Here is a 13,076-nt window from a genome sequence, read left to right as displayed (position 1 = left end):
GTTAACGGACAACATGGATGCATTAAATGTGGAAAAAGTACGGCTACCCTCAAATTTGTTTTAAAATAAAACTCTAAATCAGTTAATTGGGGTTAGCATGTTTGAAAAGTCTATTTTTCATAAACGAGTATAAACAGAACGTGGAGACACTTTGTGGCAGTTTATCATGGCATTGTCAGAAAGTGGGGTTTTGAGTGGTGATATTAACTGTACACATCCTGGAAAAGAAGAGTCGAAAGACCAAGCGAACACCCCCACTGCCAGGGTTTTAACTCTGGGGGAGCAGGAAAGACTGAACGGTGAGCGGGCTCTGGTGTCTGACTTCAAACAGATGAAGCTGGAGAAAGAAGCGCAGAAAAACTGGGACTTGTTTTACAAAAGAAACACAACAAATTTCTTCAAGGATAGACACTGGACCACCAGGGAATTTGAAGAGCTCAAGGCATGCCGAGAGGTGAGAAAATATTTACAACAGACCACACCAGAGGAGGTTCATTTACAGGATATTAAACATAACATCTGTATGTTTTGAAATATTTGAGTTGTATGACTGCCATGCATGTGGTATTGTGTGAAATAGATAAAAAAATTTACTGATTTTAATGTATACAATGGACACCCTAAAGGAAAATTAAGGCTTCACAGGACATGACTTGACATTATCAGCTGTGTAGTTTCTGATTTTACTTAATTACCACCTAATAAAGTAAATGCTTTTCTCTAGAGCTGATATTTAGAGGTCAGTTAAAAGCTTGCAACTTTCAACAGTAATTTAGCATAAAGGATATTGTAAAAGTTTTTAAGTGAGTTTTTGGAGTTTCACTATTAAAAATCATTAAGCTGAGTTGAGAGACATGAGTAGACTAATACCTTGTGTTTGTGGCTATTTTTTTTTCTTTTTTTTTGCCTGTCCCGTTTGGCTCTTTTGCCATCAGAATTGTTGTCTAAAGGCAAAGAAAGATGCCCAACGGATTTACTTTACCAAATTGACCATCCCAGCCTTGCCGTAATGGTCCATTTGATTCACCTTTTATTGTTTATTTTATTTTCACTTACTGAATACGGGACAGACTTGACTGGGGGAAAGAAGGGGAGAAAGAAAGAGGGAAAGAGAAACAGCTGAGAAGAGGGACGGGGGAGAAGGGCAAAAGACAAAAACCAACAGAATGGGCAGAGAAAAAAAAATGCATATATCAATCACCTGGATCACCTGCTGAGAAAGAAAAAAGAAAGCAAGCAGAAGAGAACAAGAGTAATAGAATAAACAACATCACAATGATATATGGGAATATGACAGTAAATACTAAATATTAAACATTATTGTGCAGCACATAAGATCAACAGAACACAGTGTGCTTTGAGGTAGGAGCCAAATCGGGCCCCTTTGGAGGTGGGGTGCCCCCGGCCTCTCAGCCTAGGGCTCGGTCACTCAGGCGCAGCTGGGGGCCGGCGGAGCTCACGGGCGCGTCACTGCAACTCCCCCTGACTTCTGCTCCGCGGCTGCTGGGCGAGCCCTCATCTGGGACTCTCCTCAGCTCTTACTGGAACAGTGGCGCGGCTGCCCCTCTGTTGGTCTTCCATGGTCTCTTGTGTTCTGGGGGCCTCTGGATGTCTGGAGTTTTGATCTCCTCCATACCCGCTTCACACCCTGGAGGACGGGGCTGTGGCCCCCCCACACTCCCTAGCAGATCATTACATGGAGAAACCTTTGGAATGCAAGCATGCTGATCCACACAGGTATGCACACATGGGTATTCACAGACACGGACTAAAGCTTTCTTGGCTGCTGCCTCAAAGCACACTGTGCGCTGTCTATCTTGCGTGCTGCACAATATTGTTTATTATTTAGTAAATATTGATATCTATGACTAGCTAGTTTATTGTGATGGTGCTTTGTTTTCTCTATTATTATGTTGCTCTTTGTTGTTTGCTGTCTCCTCTGTTTGTTTTTTTTGTTTGTTTGTTTTTTTCTCCATACAGGTGACCCAGGAGTTCTTTTTTTTTTTTTTCTCTCTCTTCCCCCCCCTTCTCACCGTCTCTTCTCCTCTTTGGTTTTCTTTCTTTCTCTCCCCCTCTCTCTCTCATTCATTCCTCCTGTCCTATTTATTAAAAAAAAAAAAAAAATGACAAAGGATGAACTGAAGCTCTGCCATCACGTAATGTCGCATACTGCTGTTTCTGATGTCATTTAAGAAGAAAAAAAAAAAAAAAAAAAAGGAGCCAAAAAGGGTGTAGTTTGTGGGTGTGATCACCCGTGTGTACACCTGTGAGCATGGACACGCTTGTTTTTTTTTTTTTTTTTTTAAAGGTTCCTTCATGTAATGATCTGCTAGAGGGTGTGGGGGGGCCACAGCCCCGTCCTCCAGGGCATGAAGCAGGTATGGAGGAGATCAAAACTCCAGACATCCAGAGGCCCCCAGAACACAAGAGACCAAGGAAGACCAACAGAGGGGCAGCCGCGCCACTGTCCCAGAAAGAGCTGAGGAGAGTCCCAGATGAGGGCTCACTCAGCAGCCGCGGAGCAGAAGCCAGGGGGAGTTGCAGTGACGCGCCCGTGAGCTCCGCTGGCAGCCAGCCGTGCCTGAGTGACCGAGCCCCAGGCCGAGAGGCCGGGGGCACCCCACCTCCGAAGTGGCCCGAGCGAGCCCCAGGCTCCAGGCCCCGATAAGCGGCCGCCAAGGAGTGAGCCGGTGTGTACCTGGACGCCCATCCCCGGACACAAAGAACCACCAACGCACCGATGTCTGAGGGAGTCCGCCACTGGCAGGGGAAGTGGTGGTAGGGGGAGATAGGCCTCCAAACCTTGGAGGGCCTGAGATGTCCCCAGAGAGGTGGCGCCTGACACCCAACCTGACATATAGACACAGACATACAGGCACACACAGATACAAACATCCGTTCCCACCCTCATGCTCTCATATGCACTTACTCCACACTCAACCAACGTGGAGACAGACATAAAGAGACGCTGTACACACGATCACACTCCCCAAGCGTACTCTACAAACCGGGTCTAGGTACCCTTGCCCCTGGAGGGGGGAACTGCACCCAGACCCAGGTGGTGTTACCCTTTTCCCTGCGGTGGGGAGAGGCAGACCGCCCCGACTCCGCAGCAGCAGGGAGGCCCCACACTCCAGACCGCAGTCGGACGGCCAACTCCTCCTCCTAGCCCCCCCGCTCCAGCAGGCCGCAGAGAATGGGGGTGAGAGAAGACTCCAAACCTCCCTCCACCCACTCATTGTAGTGTTGATGCATGTGTGTTCTAAGGTGCATTTAAAACCCAGGAGGGCATGGAGCTACCTGCCAGAGAGCAGCAGGTAAGCGCATGGTCCCTCCTGCTAGCCCTCAATGTCTACGTGTATTTAAAATTGAGAGGTGGGCGACGACGCCAGGGGTGAGGTGTACACCCTGATGGTACTTTGGATTCCGTGTATCGTGCCCACCCCCAAGATCCTATATGTATGTGTAACGAGAGTGTGAGTAATGTGAATGTCTAAGTTGTGGGATAAAATTGAGGCAGAGGCAGCCAGGAGGGGACAGGGGGGGGGTAGCCTCCTCTGCACCCTGGTGACATACCCCTACTCCAAGGTCCTGCATGTGTGGGTGGTTGTGGTGGAGCGGGAAGAGGGAGGCAGCTGGAGATGGGGAGGGAAGGAAGGGAGGGGCAAGTGACCCCTCCCTGGGGCCAGCTCCCTCGCTGACCCCAGTAGGCACCCCCATACTCCGCGACCTACCAGGGAAAGGGGGCCCAGGCCCATCCAGACCGGGGCCCAGTGCAGCAGTGCCTCCCGGCCCCACATAGCCCGGGACATTCCACCCAACCCCACCACAGAGAAAACTGCACCCACCCCACCATCCACTCATCTTCCAGACTACATAAGACAATAAACACCCAAGGAAGCATGGAGAACTATTCCTGGAGGCCACTTGAAGAAATTACAAGAAAGCTTACTTAAGAGAGTTCCGGCTGTGTTGAGGAATAACAGTGGTCATACCAAATACTGATTTTTTTCAAGCTTGTTTGATTGTACAAAGTCTGTTTTTACCTTAGATACTACATTTGTTTGTGGCTATTTTTAATTTATCTTTGTCCCATCTGGCTTGCAGTTTGAGTCCCAGAAGTTGGTGCTGCTGGAGGCAGGCTGTGGTGTTGGAAACTGCATCTTCCCTCTGCTCGAGGATGACCTCAACATCTTTGTTTATGCCTGTGACTTTTCACCACGAGCTGTTGAATTTGTCAGAGTAAGCTCTATTAGTGAAGCTGTAATACTACTTTACATTCAATGGATTCAGACATTTTAACCTGAGAATCTTGGAATCAACAAAAAGAAAAAACCCCACTGAATTTTGTAAAAAAAAACATTCTTTCCTTTGTTTTCTTTGTGTTAACAGCAAAACCCTCTGTACTGCCCCGACCGCTGTTGTGCCTTCCAGTGTGATTTAACTAAAGATGACCTGATGGAAAATGTGCCAGAAAGCAGTGTGGATGTCATCACACTCATCTTCGTCCTGTCAGCTGTCCATCCTGACAAAATGAAGCTGGTTTTGGAGAACATTAGCAGGGTGAGAGCAGAGATGGCGTGTGGATAGATTTAGTATAAGTCTGTACTCCCAACAGCTTGTATAGTTTAAATGAAATGATAGGTGGGAGAGTTCTCTCCTACTGGAACTACACAAGCACTTGCTTTCTGTACTCATAATGTGGATAAAACGAAATGTTTGATTGAAAGAAGCCTTTAATCTGATGATGTATTTGGTGGTTAATTTCTAGATATGCTTTTAATGTGCCACATTAGTCAGATTGAAATAGTTTAATGTGATTTGCATGTGATCTTAAGGTTTTGAAGCCTGGGGGATTTATCCTCTTCAGGGACTACGGACTTTATGACCATGCCATGCTCCGATTTAAACCCGGAAATAAGCTGGGAGAGAACTTCTATGTACGGCAAGATGGAACTAGGTCCTACTTTTTCTCTAAAGGTCAGTAGTTTATTTTAAGGAAGTTATTTTTTGTTGATACTAACTTAGCTTATCTCTATAATTAGATAGATATATATTACCGGTTTAGAAATGTGTGAATTGAGGCTTCAGACCTTTTATTTCAGAATATCAGCACATTCATATGCAACAACATTGACCTCTCCTTCCTTGGTCACTCATTGTTGAGATAACCTTTTCAAGTAGAGAAGGCTCAATTTATGCATTTCATCTTTTTATGACGCATCAGAAAATCTCTAAACCGTTTTCTTTCTTTTTTATAACTGCCCTCAGAGTTCCTGGCTGAGCTGTTTGAGAAGACGGGCTTCAAGTGCGTTTCTAATGACTATGTTCTTAGAGAGACTGTCAACAAGAAGGAGGGACTTTGTGTACCCAGAGTGTTCCTGCAGAGCAAATTTATGAAACCAGAGAGCTGAACTTTGCGTTTGTCGTCTCACAGATCTACAGAGGTTTTGCAAAACATAGCACTGAAATGTTAGATAAAAACTGGACAGTAAAAGGTGAGGGAAATGTGTGCCAAAACTTTACCAGAATGGAAATTGGGCCATCAAGGTAACTTAGCAGTATGTACTCCTGTTATCTGCTGACCAAACCACCTGAGGAAGGCTCCCAGAAAAGCTCTGCTCCCAACATCTAAAGGGATTTGATTGGATTTTTTTCAGGGGAAAGAAAAGGCATTAAACATGGTTGTTTAAACGTTCACAGTTTGTGATACCGTTCTGAGAAACACTTTAAATATAAACCAGTAATATGATTGCTAATAGAATTATGACTTTCTTGCCCTTCATTCCCCTAATATTGAGTTCAAGTCATCATTTAAAAATGTATTTTTTTAAATAAATGTATTTTATTATTTTCCCACATATACTGTGAGAGGACATGGTAATCTGTGTTTTATAATTTCCCACTTTTTGATGTGAAATTTTAAAAAATTGTTGAGGATGAAAAAGCAAGGCCTCTCATTCTGTTTGAGGTTCACATTTTATGGGCCATGAATCCCTGTGGTGGATGTATGGATATTTCCACGTTTAAGAATAAACATGCTAAATTTGCGCCTTTTTTTCTAAACTATCTCTCCTTCAGACGATTCAATGAAAACGTCTTCCCTGGCAGATGTCACTGAATGTTCATTGTATAGAAACAGAGAAGAAACCTTTAAGGCTGCTAGGATGCCAAAATCTAAGACATCCACATTGCCCAAAGCATAAATACAAAATAGATAATTCAATTATCTATGAGTTATAAATTATTATTCTGTAATGTTTTTCAACTTGTAGATTAAGACATTTCAGTCTATATGAAAAACTAGATGAGCAAGTGTGTGAACAACCTTCGAATCTAAATATTTATTGTGAAGACGTTTTATTTCCTTTGATTTCTGAGTAGCAATCAATTCAAAGACTAACAGTAACACGGGCTACTAAAAATGCATAAATTAAAAATCTATTTAATGGAGAAAACACAATAACAAAAAATTAATGACAGGAAAATTATTTTATTTTATTTTTTCTTCCTTGTACCCATTTCGAGGACTCCATATTAAACAATTTAGTTGATAAAAAATTTACATTGATCACACTGGAAAAGGTCTTTTGAAGCATAAACACCTGTAAGCAGTATGAGCACAAAGCTATCAAAGTTCTCAACTGTGACACACAAAGGCCTAAAAGAGAACTGCCCTTACTACAGTACCATCAGCTGCTCCCAAGATCAACATGTTTGCCGTTGTTTCGATTTAACAACAAATATAAGAGCTTTTATACGTGAATGCAGTTTAGTTAAGTTTTGCATTCATGTATGTTTGCCTTCATCGTACTGTACATTCTGCTAAAAAAGACCACTGTGGTGAATCGGTTTAGGGCCTGTCAAGCTACTTGCAACATGCACTAAATGTGGCTTCCTGTTCAGCAGCTGTGTCGCCCACTGACTTTCCCAGTTTAGAACACATTAAAGATTTGTTGTGCCTCTCAAAACAGAAATGTAATTTGGTGTTTGACACAGTGCAATTTATTGGCATCACAGTGTTTCATGTCACAGATATGAAATTACCATTTTCAGATTTTATATGTTACCCAGTGGTGAAAGTAAAAGATTTTGGGCGGCTTTAGAAATCACAGTGAGTATCAAAATTGCATAAATCCCTCTAAAATTTAATGTAGTCAAATAAAATAATCCAAAATGACAATTATTTGAGTGAATGGGATGTGGGTAAAGATTAAAATAATAAATATTTATATTAAAACATAATTCAATCTTGTAATATATTGAGCTAGTAAAGTGGGCTATATTGTTTAAACATTTCACGTATGTTTTTAAACATGAACAAATATGCATTTTCATGACAGTAATTTCATAATTTGCTAACTAGTAAAGCTGGACTAGTACTAGATTACAATCATGAAGATTGTTTCATTAATTAACACAATGTAATATTCTGATTCTGAAAACGTTTTCTGTGGTTCTGGAAGAAAAGTTGTGGTTACCAAAAATGTAACGAAATTAAAATTAGTCTCATTCCTGAGAAATTGCCATTTGCTTCAGTTCTACGTAACAAATTTTTTCATGAATTAAGACACCCTTAAAAATGTTGAAAATTGTGATTAGTGAGATCCGGTGATATGTTAAGCGAGGTGCCCTATTTAATCTGACCATGCACGCTGCTTTAAGACTGACTTCAAAGCAGTACAATGCAGTTGATACAGTTTCCTGTCCCGTGGTTTGGCTTCTTCGAGCTTTCTACTAGTAAAGCGAGAAATGAAAGTGCCAAGACAGTTAAAGATGCTCGTACCAGTTCATTCTAGGTTATGGTTTTTTTTTACAATCATTAAATAAAATATGATGAATGATTTTGATCAGTAAAATAAATACAACTAACTAATTCTGTTGGAGAAATTAATGTTTTATTAGTATTTCTGCTATATTTTGTGGGGATTATTTGTATTGTTGAGTTTTATTTTTTTATTACATTTTCTTTCTTTATGATTTATTAATCATCATATATCCCAATTCAGGTTAATTATTTCTGCCGTGGCTACGTGCTCTCTAGTGTGTGGTTTTAAAAAATAAATAAATAGGTGAGTATAAATTTGGATGATGACATTGTGGTCTGAGAGATAGAGGCAAGTTCCAACCTTGATATTTTTTTTTAACCTGGTGATGGTTGCTGTGGCTTTTCACACCTTTTTTGCAACCAGCTACTGCACCGACACAGTCAAACCAGCACGTACTTAAAGGTCTGTTTGTTCCACTGAATCTCTCCACATTGCAGCAGCCTGGGTTTCTTTCCTTCTCTGCTTTCACTTTCAACATGTGTGCACAGCATGGCTTCCAGGTGCAATTTTAACGCTTGATTGTTATTAATTTGTTCGTCCAAACTGCATTTTGTTTAATTTCAGTTTCCACACCAAATTATTCTGGCAATGATGACAGAATCTGATATCCAGAAAGAACTGCATTTACTTAGGTCAGTTTAGCAACATATTTCTTTATTCTTTCTCCATGTATTTTTAATGTTCCCTTAGATTAGTCCAAAATTCACAGCACTAGTAAAATACAACCTAATATATACAAAGTAAAATTGATTTGTATTATAATATTAGCCTCCCCTATTCTAAATGACACAGAAATAAAAAGTAGCTGCTTTGGGACTACTACTACTGTATATTAAAGAGATTACAGACAGAGGAGTCGTAGTGATACGATAAATCTTTAATATGCAACTGAAGCAGTTATACTCTATGATGAAACATTAAATTTGTAAAAAAAAAAAAAAAAAAATCATTTGTTGCTGTGATATAAAAAAAATGGTGAAAAATATGTTTGATCCATTTACTTCATTCAGCCAAATCAGAGGTGTTCTCGAAATGCTTTTTGAACAATATTCATCAAAGTATCCATCCCAACAAAACAGCTGCCTCAGTCACTGATCTGTAAAAGAACAGACAGAACAGCAGAATGAGACATCAAATCCATATGTGGTAGAAACTGAGTTTATCTCCCCGCCTTCCCACAAAGTTAAAAAATTACAAATATTTCAACTCCTCAAATACAAAGCCGTACTGAGGAGTAGATTGTTATAATCAAAGTTCAAAAATAATAATGACATATTTAGTGACTCTGATCATGAAAATACCTTTGACATCAACAGTGATAAAATGGCCCATGGCTGTCTCTCCACTTGCTGTACACATAGCCTTGCACTGAAAGGTACCAGCATCCTTTGGTGTCACGTTGAGGATCTCTGTCACAACCAGTCTGCGTCTTTTCCCTTCAGAGATTGTCTCACTCACTGTTGTGAAGTACTTTTTGGGGTTAATTAGCTCAACACTTCCACCGGTGACATCATGCCACACAACATGCACCACACCACACGATTCGAAGTCGTAATGTGCCTCACAAGTTAGTGTGACTGATGAGCCTATAGACGGAGTGAATGTCTTCTGTAGGTAGCGGACTTCTAAATTATCTAGAACATAAAAAAAACCCAGTGTTAATATCTCACTTCATGAAAATAAATTGAATTCCCAAATCATTTTTGAGTCACTTAAAGTCAGTGCTACTGGTGTGTGTTAAAATATCATCTGCCCAATGGGAGCTGTTCAAAGAGATGGTAAACTGGGTGTGATGGGTCTTTTATGATGTTTGTTGTTTTCCAGAGACAGCAGGATGTTCTGATATTGTTCGGAGCAGGTATGTGTGTTGTTTTCTCTACAGTTATATTAACTCTATGAAGGGCCTTTTTGTGAGCCCCAGAGCTACTGCTTCTCATTATCAGGACATTATAGGTCAGGACACTCCCAAAAACGACACCACCCATGTTGTGGCAGGTTGAATTTCCTGATAGCTGCCTGGAAGTTTACTCACTGCTGTGCTTTGTCGATCAAACAGTGCATGTTTTTTTTTCTACTGCTATCTGCAGTTTTAAGGATTACTAATGAAAATATTATTGCTTATGTTTTTACAGCAAGAGTAAAAACTAGATGTCTAGGTTTTCTTCATAACAAAATAACAGATCAGTAATTGTCAGATAAATTGTGGTTATATTTCATTCTTCCTTGAATTGCTTACTTTTTCTAACAGAAATAAATCAAGAAAAGTGAAACTGTATCTTTGAAATACCTGATATCTAGACATTTTTTTTTTCTGCTACCGCTAAAAAGACTTATGAGGTCATGCAACTTTCACTGAGAAAATAGGGACTCAAAGCACACTTCCTCTTCTAATAAACCACTCCTCTTACTGGAATGTTGTGTAAGCTGACTACCACACCCTTTTCCCTATCGGAGTTATATTCAAATGTATTATCAAGTGAAATGGCGATGGAGCTAGACCAAGAAAAGCTCTGCTGTTCCATATGTTTGGATTTACTTAAGGAGCCAGTGACCATTCCCTGTGGGCACAGCTACTGCATGAATTGTATTGAAAGCCGCTGGACTGAAGAGGAACATAATAAAAGCTACAGCTGCCCTCACTGCAAACAGACCTTTGCACCAAAGCCAGACTTGGTGAAAAGTGCCATGTTTGCTGATTTGGTTGAAGCCCTGAAGAAAACAAGACTTCAGTTTGCTCCAGCTGATCACTGCTATGCCAAGCCTGGAGATGTAGCCTGTGATTTCTGCACTGACAAAAAGCTGAAAGCCCTCAAGTCATGTTTGGTGTGCCGGATCTCCTACTGTGAGCTCCACCTTCAGCCTCACTACGAATCCTCTGCCTTTGAAAAGCACAAATTGGTTGAACCGCTAAAAAATCTACAGGAGAAATTTTGCTCTCATCATGATGAGGTGATGAAGATCTTTTGTCGCACTGACCAGCAGGCCATCTGCTTTTTGTGCTCTGTTGATGAACACAAAAATCACGACACAGTCTCAGCTAAAGCAGAAAGAAACCATAAGCAGATGAAGCTTGGGGTGAGTCGGGAAAAAATCCAGATGAGAATTCAGAACAGAGAAAAAGATCTGAAAGTTCTTCAGGAGGAGATTGAGGCCATCAATTTCTCTGCAGATAAAATAGTGAACGACAGCAAAAAGATCTTCACAGAACTAGTTTGTCTTGTTGAGAAAATGAGCTCTGCTTTAAATGAACAAATCAGATTCCGGCAGAAAGCTGAAGTTAATCGAGTTACAGAGTTAAAGGAGAAACTGGAGCAGGAAATTGTTGAGTTGTGGGTGAAGGATGCGGAACTAGAGCTGCTCTCAAATACTGATGACCACATCCAGTTTCTACTTAATTACCCTTCACTGTCACATTTAAGTGAGTCCACAGACTTGCCCAGCTCAGATGTCCATCCTCCCCTGTACTTTGAGCATGTGACAGAGGCTTTGTCAGAGATCAGAGGTAAGCTGGAAAATGTTCTAAATGAGGAATGGCCAAAAATCTCACTAAAAGTGACTGAAGTGGATGTTTTACTGCCAATCCCAGAGCCAGAGACAAGAGAAGAATTCCTACAATATTCTCGTAAAATCACGTTGGATCCCCAGACTGTCAACCCGTGGATATCATTATCTGAAGGCAACACAAAAGCAACAGTGATGAGAGAAAAGCAAATATATGACTGTCACCCAGACAGATTCATTCACTGGCTTCAAGGCCTCAGCAAAGAGAGTCTGACTGGGCGTTGTTACTGGGAGGTTGAGAGAAGCGGTGGGGGAATTTTAGTAGCTGTTGCATACAAAGACATTAGCAGAACTGGGGATGAGAGTGGATTTGGAAACAACGACAAGTCTTGGGCATTAGGATGTTTTGACTTTAATTACTATTTCAGACATAACAATACGAAAACTTTACTCTCAGGCTCTCAGATGCCCAAAATTGGGGTGTTCCTGGATCACAGGGCCGGTACGCTGTCATTCTACGGCATTTCTGAAGAAATGATTCTCCTTCACAAAGTCCAAACCAAATTCAGTCAGCCGCTATACGCCGGAGTCTCGGTTTACTGGGCTGGAGACACTGCTAAGTTGTGTAAACTAAAGTCAACTTGGTCAAAAGAGGTTGATGGATAAGATACTGCTTTTAATTACGTGAAAAAGGGAGATTTGACCTGTGCATTGCATTCTGTAACCCCTTAATGCCTATTATATCATATTGACACTGAGTTTTTTGGGGGGTGTTACTCCTCACTTTGTTCTGGTCACTTTTTAAATCCAGTGTAAAAACAAAAGGTTAGTATAAATGTATCGATGATGTCAAATACTGAAGGTCAATATTATGTTGTAAGCAGTGATACACTCAGGCTTTATGTTTATGAGTGATGCTTCTTTGGTATTAAGTCAGTGAAAAGATTAGAATAAATATTTCACATACTGTAACATTTTCTATTATTCCCAAAACCTTTAAGCCTCACTTTCAAGTACGGTTAATGGTCAGACTACAAGCTGTTATTAACACACATTTGATTGTAACAAGGTTATACTGCCACGGATATGTCTACATACATATTCTTATATTTAGATGATTTTCTTGGCTTAATGTAGGAGTATAATTAGAAATGACGTATCATGTATGGTTTTATTGAGATAGATTTTCTGGCGATGACACCATCCGTTATCAAGAAAATAAAATTTAGAGAAAAAAAATTAAAAATTGTTTACTAACCTGTCTCCTGAGCAAACAACAGCGGAAAAGTCATGAACAGCACCACTGCAAAGCCAGTAAACCATGACATTGTAGATAAGATACAACAGCAGGAATCACCAAAGATGAACACGAGGACCACAGCACAAATGGCAGACTAGGTTATAGGTTTCACATAAGATGCATGAACACCACTGGCTGCAATGTGTGAGTGTGTTTGCAGATGCGTGGGTGGAGGATATGCAACTCTGTGCTCAGCTATGTGTGACTATCTGCATTCCTTCTGACCACCACAAACCTACTGCCTCTCTTTGCACTCTGTTGAAAAAACACTTTTTTGTTGCCTTGAATGCAGCTTTCACTTTTACTGAGCACTACAGTTAAAATTCAGACTGTCTTGCCCCTGTCTGTGTTGTCAGGGGCAACTCCCTGCACCATCTTAATTGTGACTAATTGTTTTGTTTTTATTTTTTCACTGGGGATCGCACTGCAAAGACTGAACTATAAGT

The 13,076-nt window shown here is 40.8% G+C and overlaps 3 protein-coding genes across 3 annotated transcripts; 2 read left to right on the top strand and 1 right to left on the bottom strand.

The window, feature by feature from the left end:
* The first annotated feature begins 1 nt into the window (after position 1).
* mettl6 (methyltransferase 6, methylcytidine) lies at positions 2-6,066 on the top strand. The gene is made up of 5 exons (XM_085472087.1): positions 2-454; positions 4,108-4,242; positions 4,393-4,563; positions 4,839-4,980; positions 5,272-6,066. The coding sequence occupies exons 1-5, from the start codon at positions 167-169 to the stop codon at positions 5,412-5,414; spliced, it is 879 nt and encodes a 292-aa protein (XP_085328213.1). The 5' UTR covers positions 2-166; the 3' UTR covers positions 5,415-6,066.
* A 2,781-nt stretch (positions 6,067-8,847) lies between these two features.
* LOC146699135 (uncharacterized) lies at positions 8,848-12,817 on the bottom strand. The gene is made up of 3 exons (XM_085472085.1): positions 12,589-12,817; positions 9,131-9,463; positions 8,848-8,925 (listed from the first exon to the last, which is right to left on the bottom strand). The coding sequence occupies exons 1-3, from the start codon at positions 12,656-12,658 to the stop codon at positions 8,918-8,920; spliced, it is 411 nt and encodes a 136-aa protein (XP_085328211.1). The 5' UTR covers positions 12,659-12,817; the 3' UTR covers positions 8,848-8,917.
* LOC146699136 (tripartite motif-containing protein 16-like) lies at positions 10,149-12,576 on the top strand. Its single transcript, XM_085472084.1, has one exon. The coding sequence runs from the start codon at positions 10,242-10,244 to the stop codon at positions 11,994-11,996; it is 1,755 nt and encodes a 584-aa protein (XP_085328210.1). The 5' UTR covers positions 10,149-10,241; the 3' UTR covers positions 11,997-12,576.
* Positions 12,818-13,076: the final 259 nt, after the last annotated feature.

This window comes from Copadichromis virginalis, linkage group LG11 (assembly GCF_057382275.1).
Source record: "Copadichromis virginalis isolate Kocher_CV1m ecotype Utaka linkage group LG11, C_Virginalis_male_GT1.1, whole genome shotgun sequence".
Taxonomy (NCBI): domain Eukaryota; kingdom Metazoa; phylum Chordata; class Actinopteri; order Cichliformes; family Cichlidae; genus Copadichromis; species Copadichromis virginalis.
This window is presented reverse-complemented; position numbering and strand designations above follow the sequence as displayed.

Bases quoted from the DNA above. Each gene is read 5' to 3' on its own strand.
- LOC146699135 (XM_085472085.1), bottom strand. From the start codon at position 12,658: ATGTCATGGTTTACTGGCTTTGCAGTGGTGCTGTTCATGACTTTTCCG. The intron at 9,464-12,588 runs GTTAGTAAACAA...TTTATGTTCTAG, and splicing joins GTTGTTTGCTCAGGAGACAG to ATAATTTAGAAGTCCGCTAC.
- mettl6 (XM_085472087.1), top strand. From the start codon at position 167: ATGGCATTGTCAGAAAGTGGGGTTTTGAGTGGTGATATTAACTGTACA. The intron at 4,564-4,838 runs GTGAGAGCAGAG...TGTGATCTTAAG, and splicing joins TTTTGGAGAACATTAGCAGG to GTTTTGAAGCCTGGGGGATT. The intron at 4,981-5,271 runs GTCAGTAGTTTA...AACTGCCCTCAG, and splicing joins GTCCTACTTTTTCTCTAAAG to AGTTCCTGGCTGAGCTGTTT.
- LOC146699136 (XM_085472084.1), top strand. From the start codon at position 10,242: ATGTTGTGTAAGCTGACTACCACACCCTTTTCCCTATCGGAGTTATAT.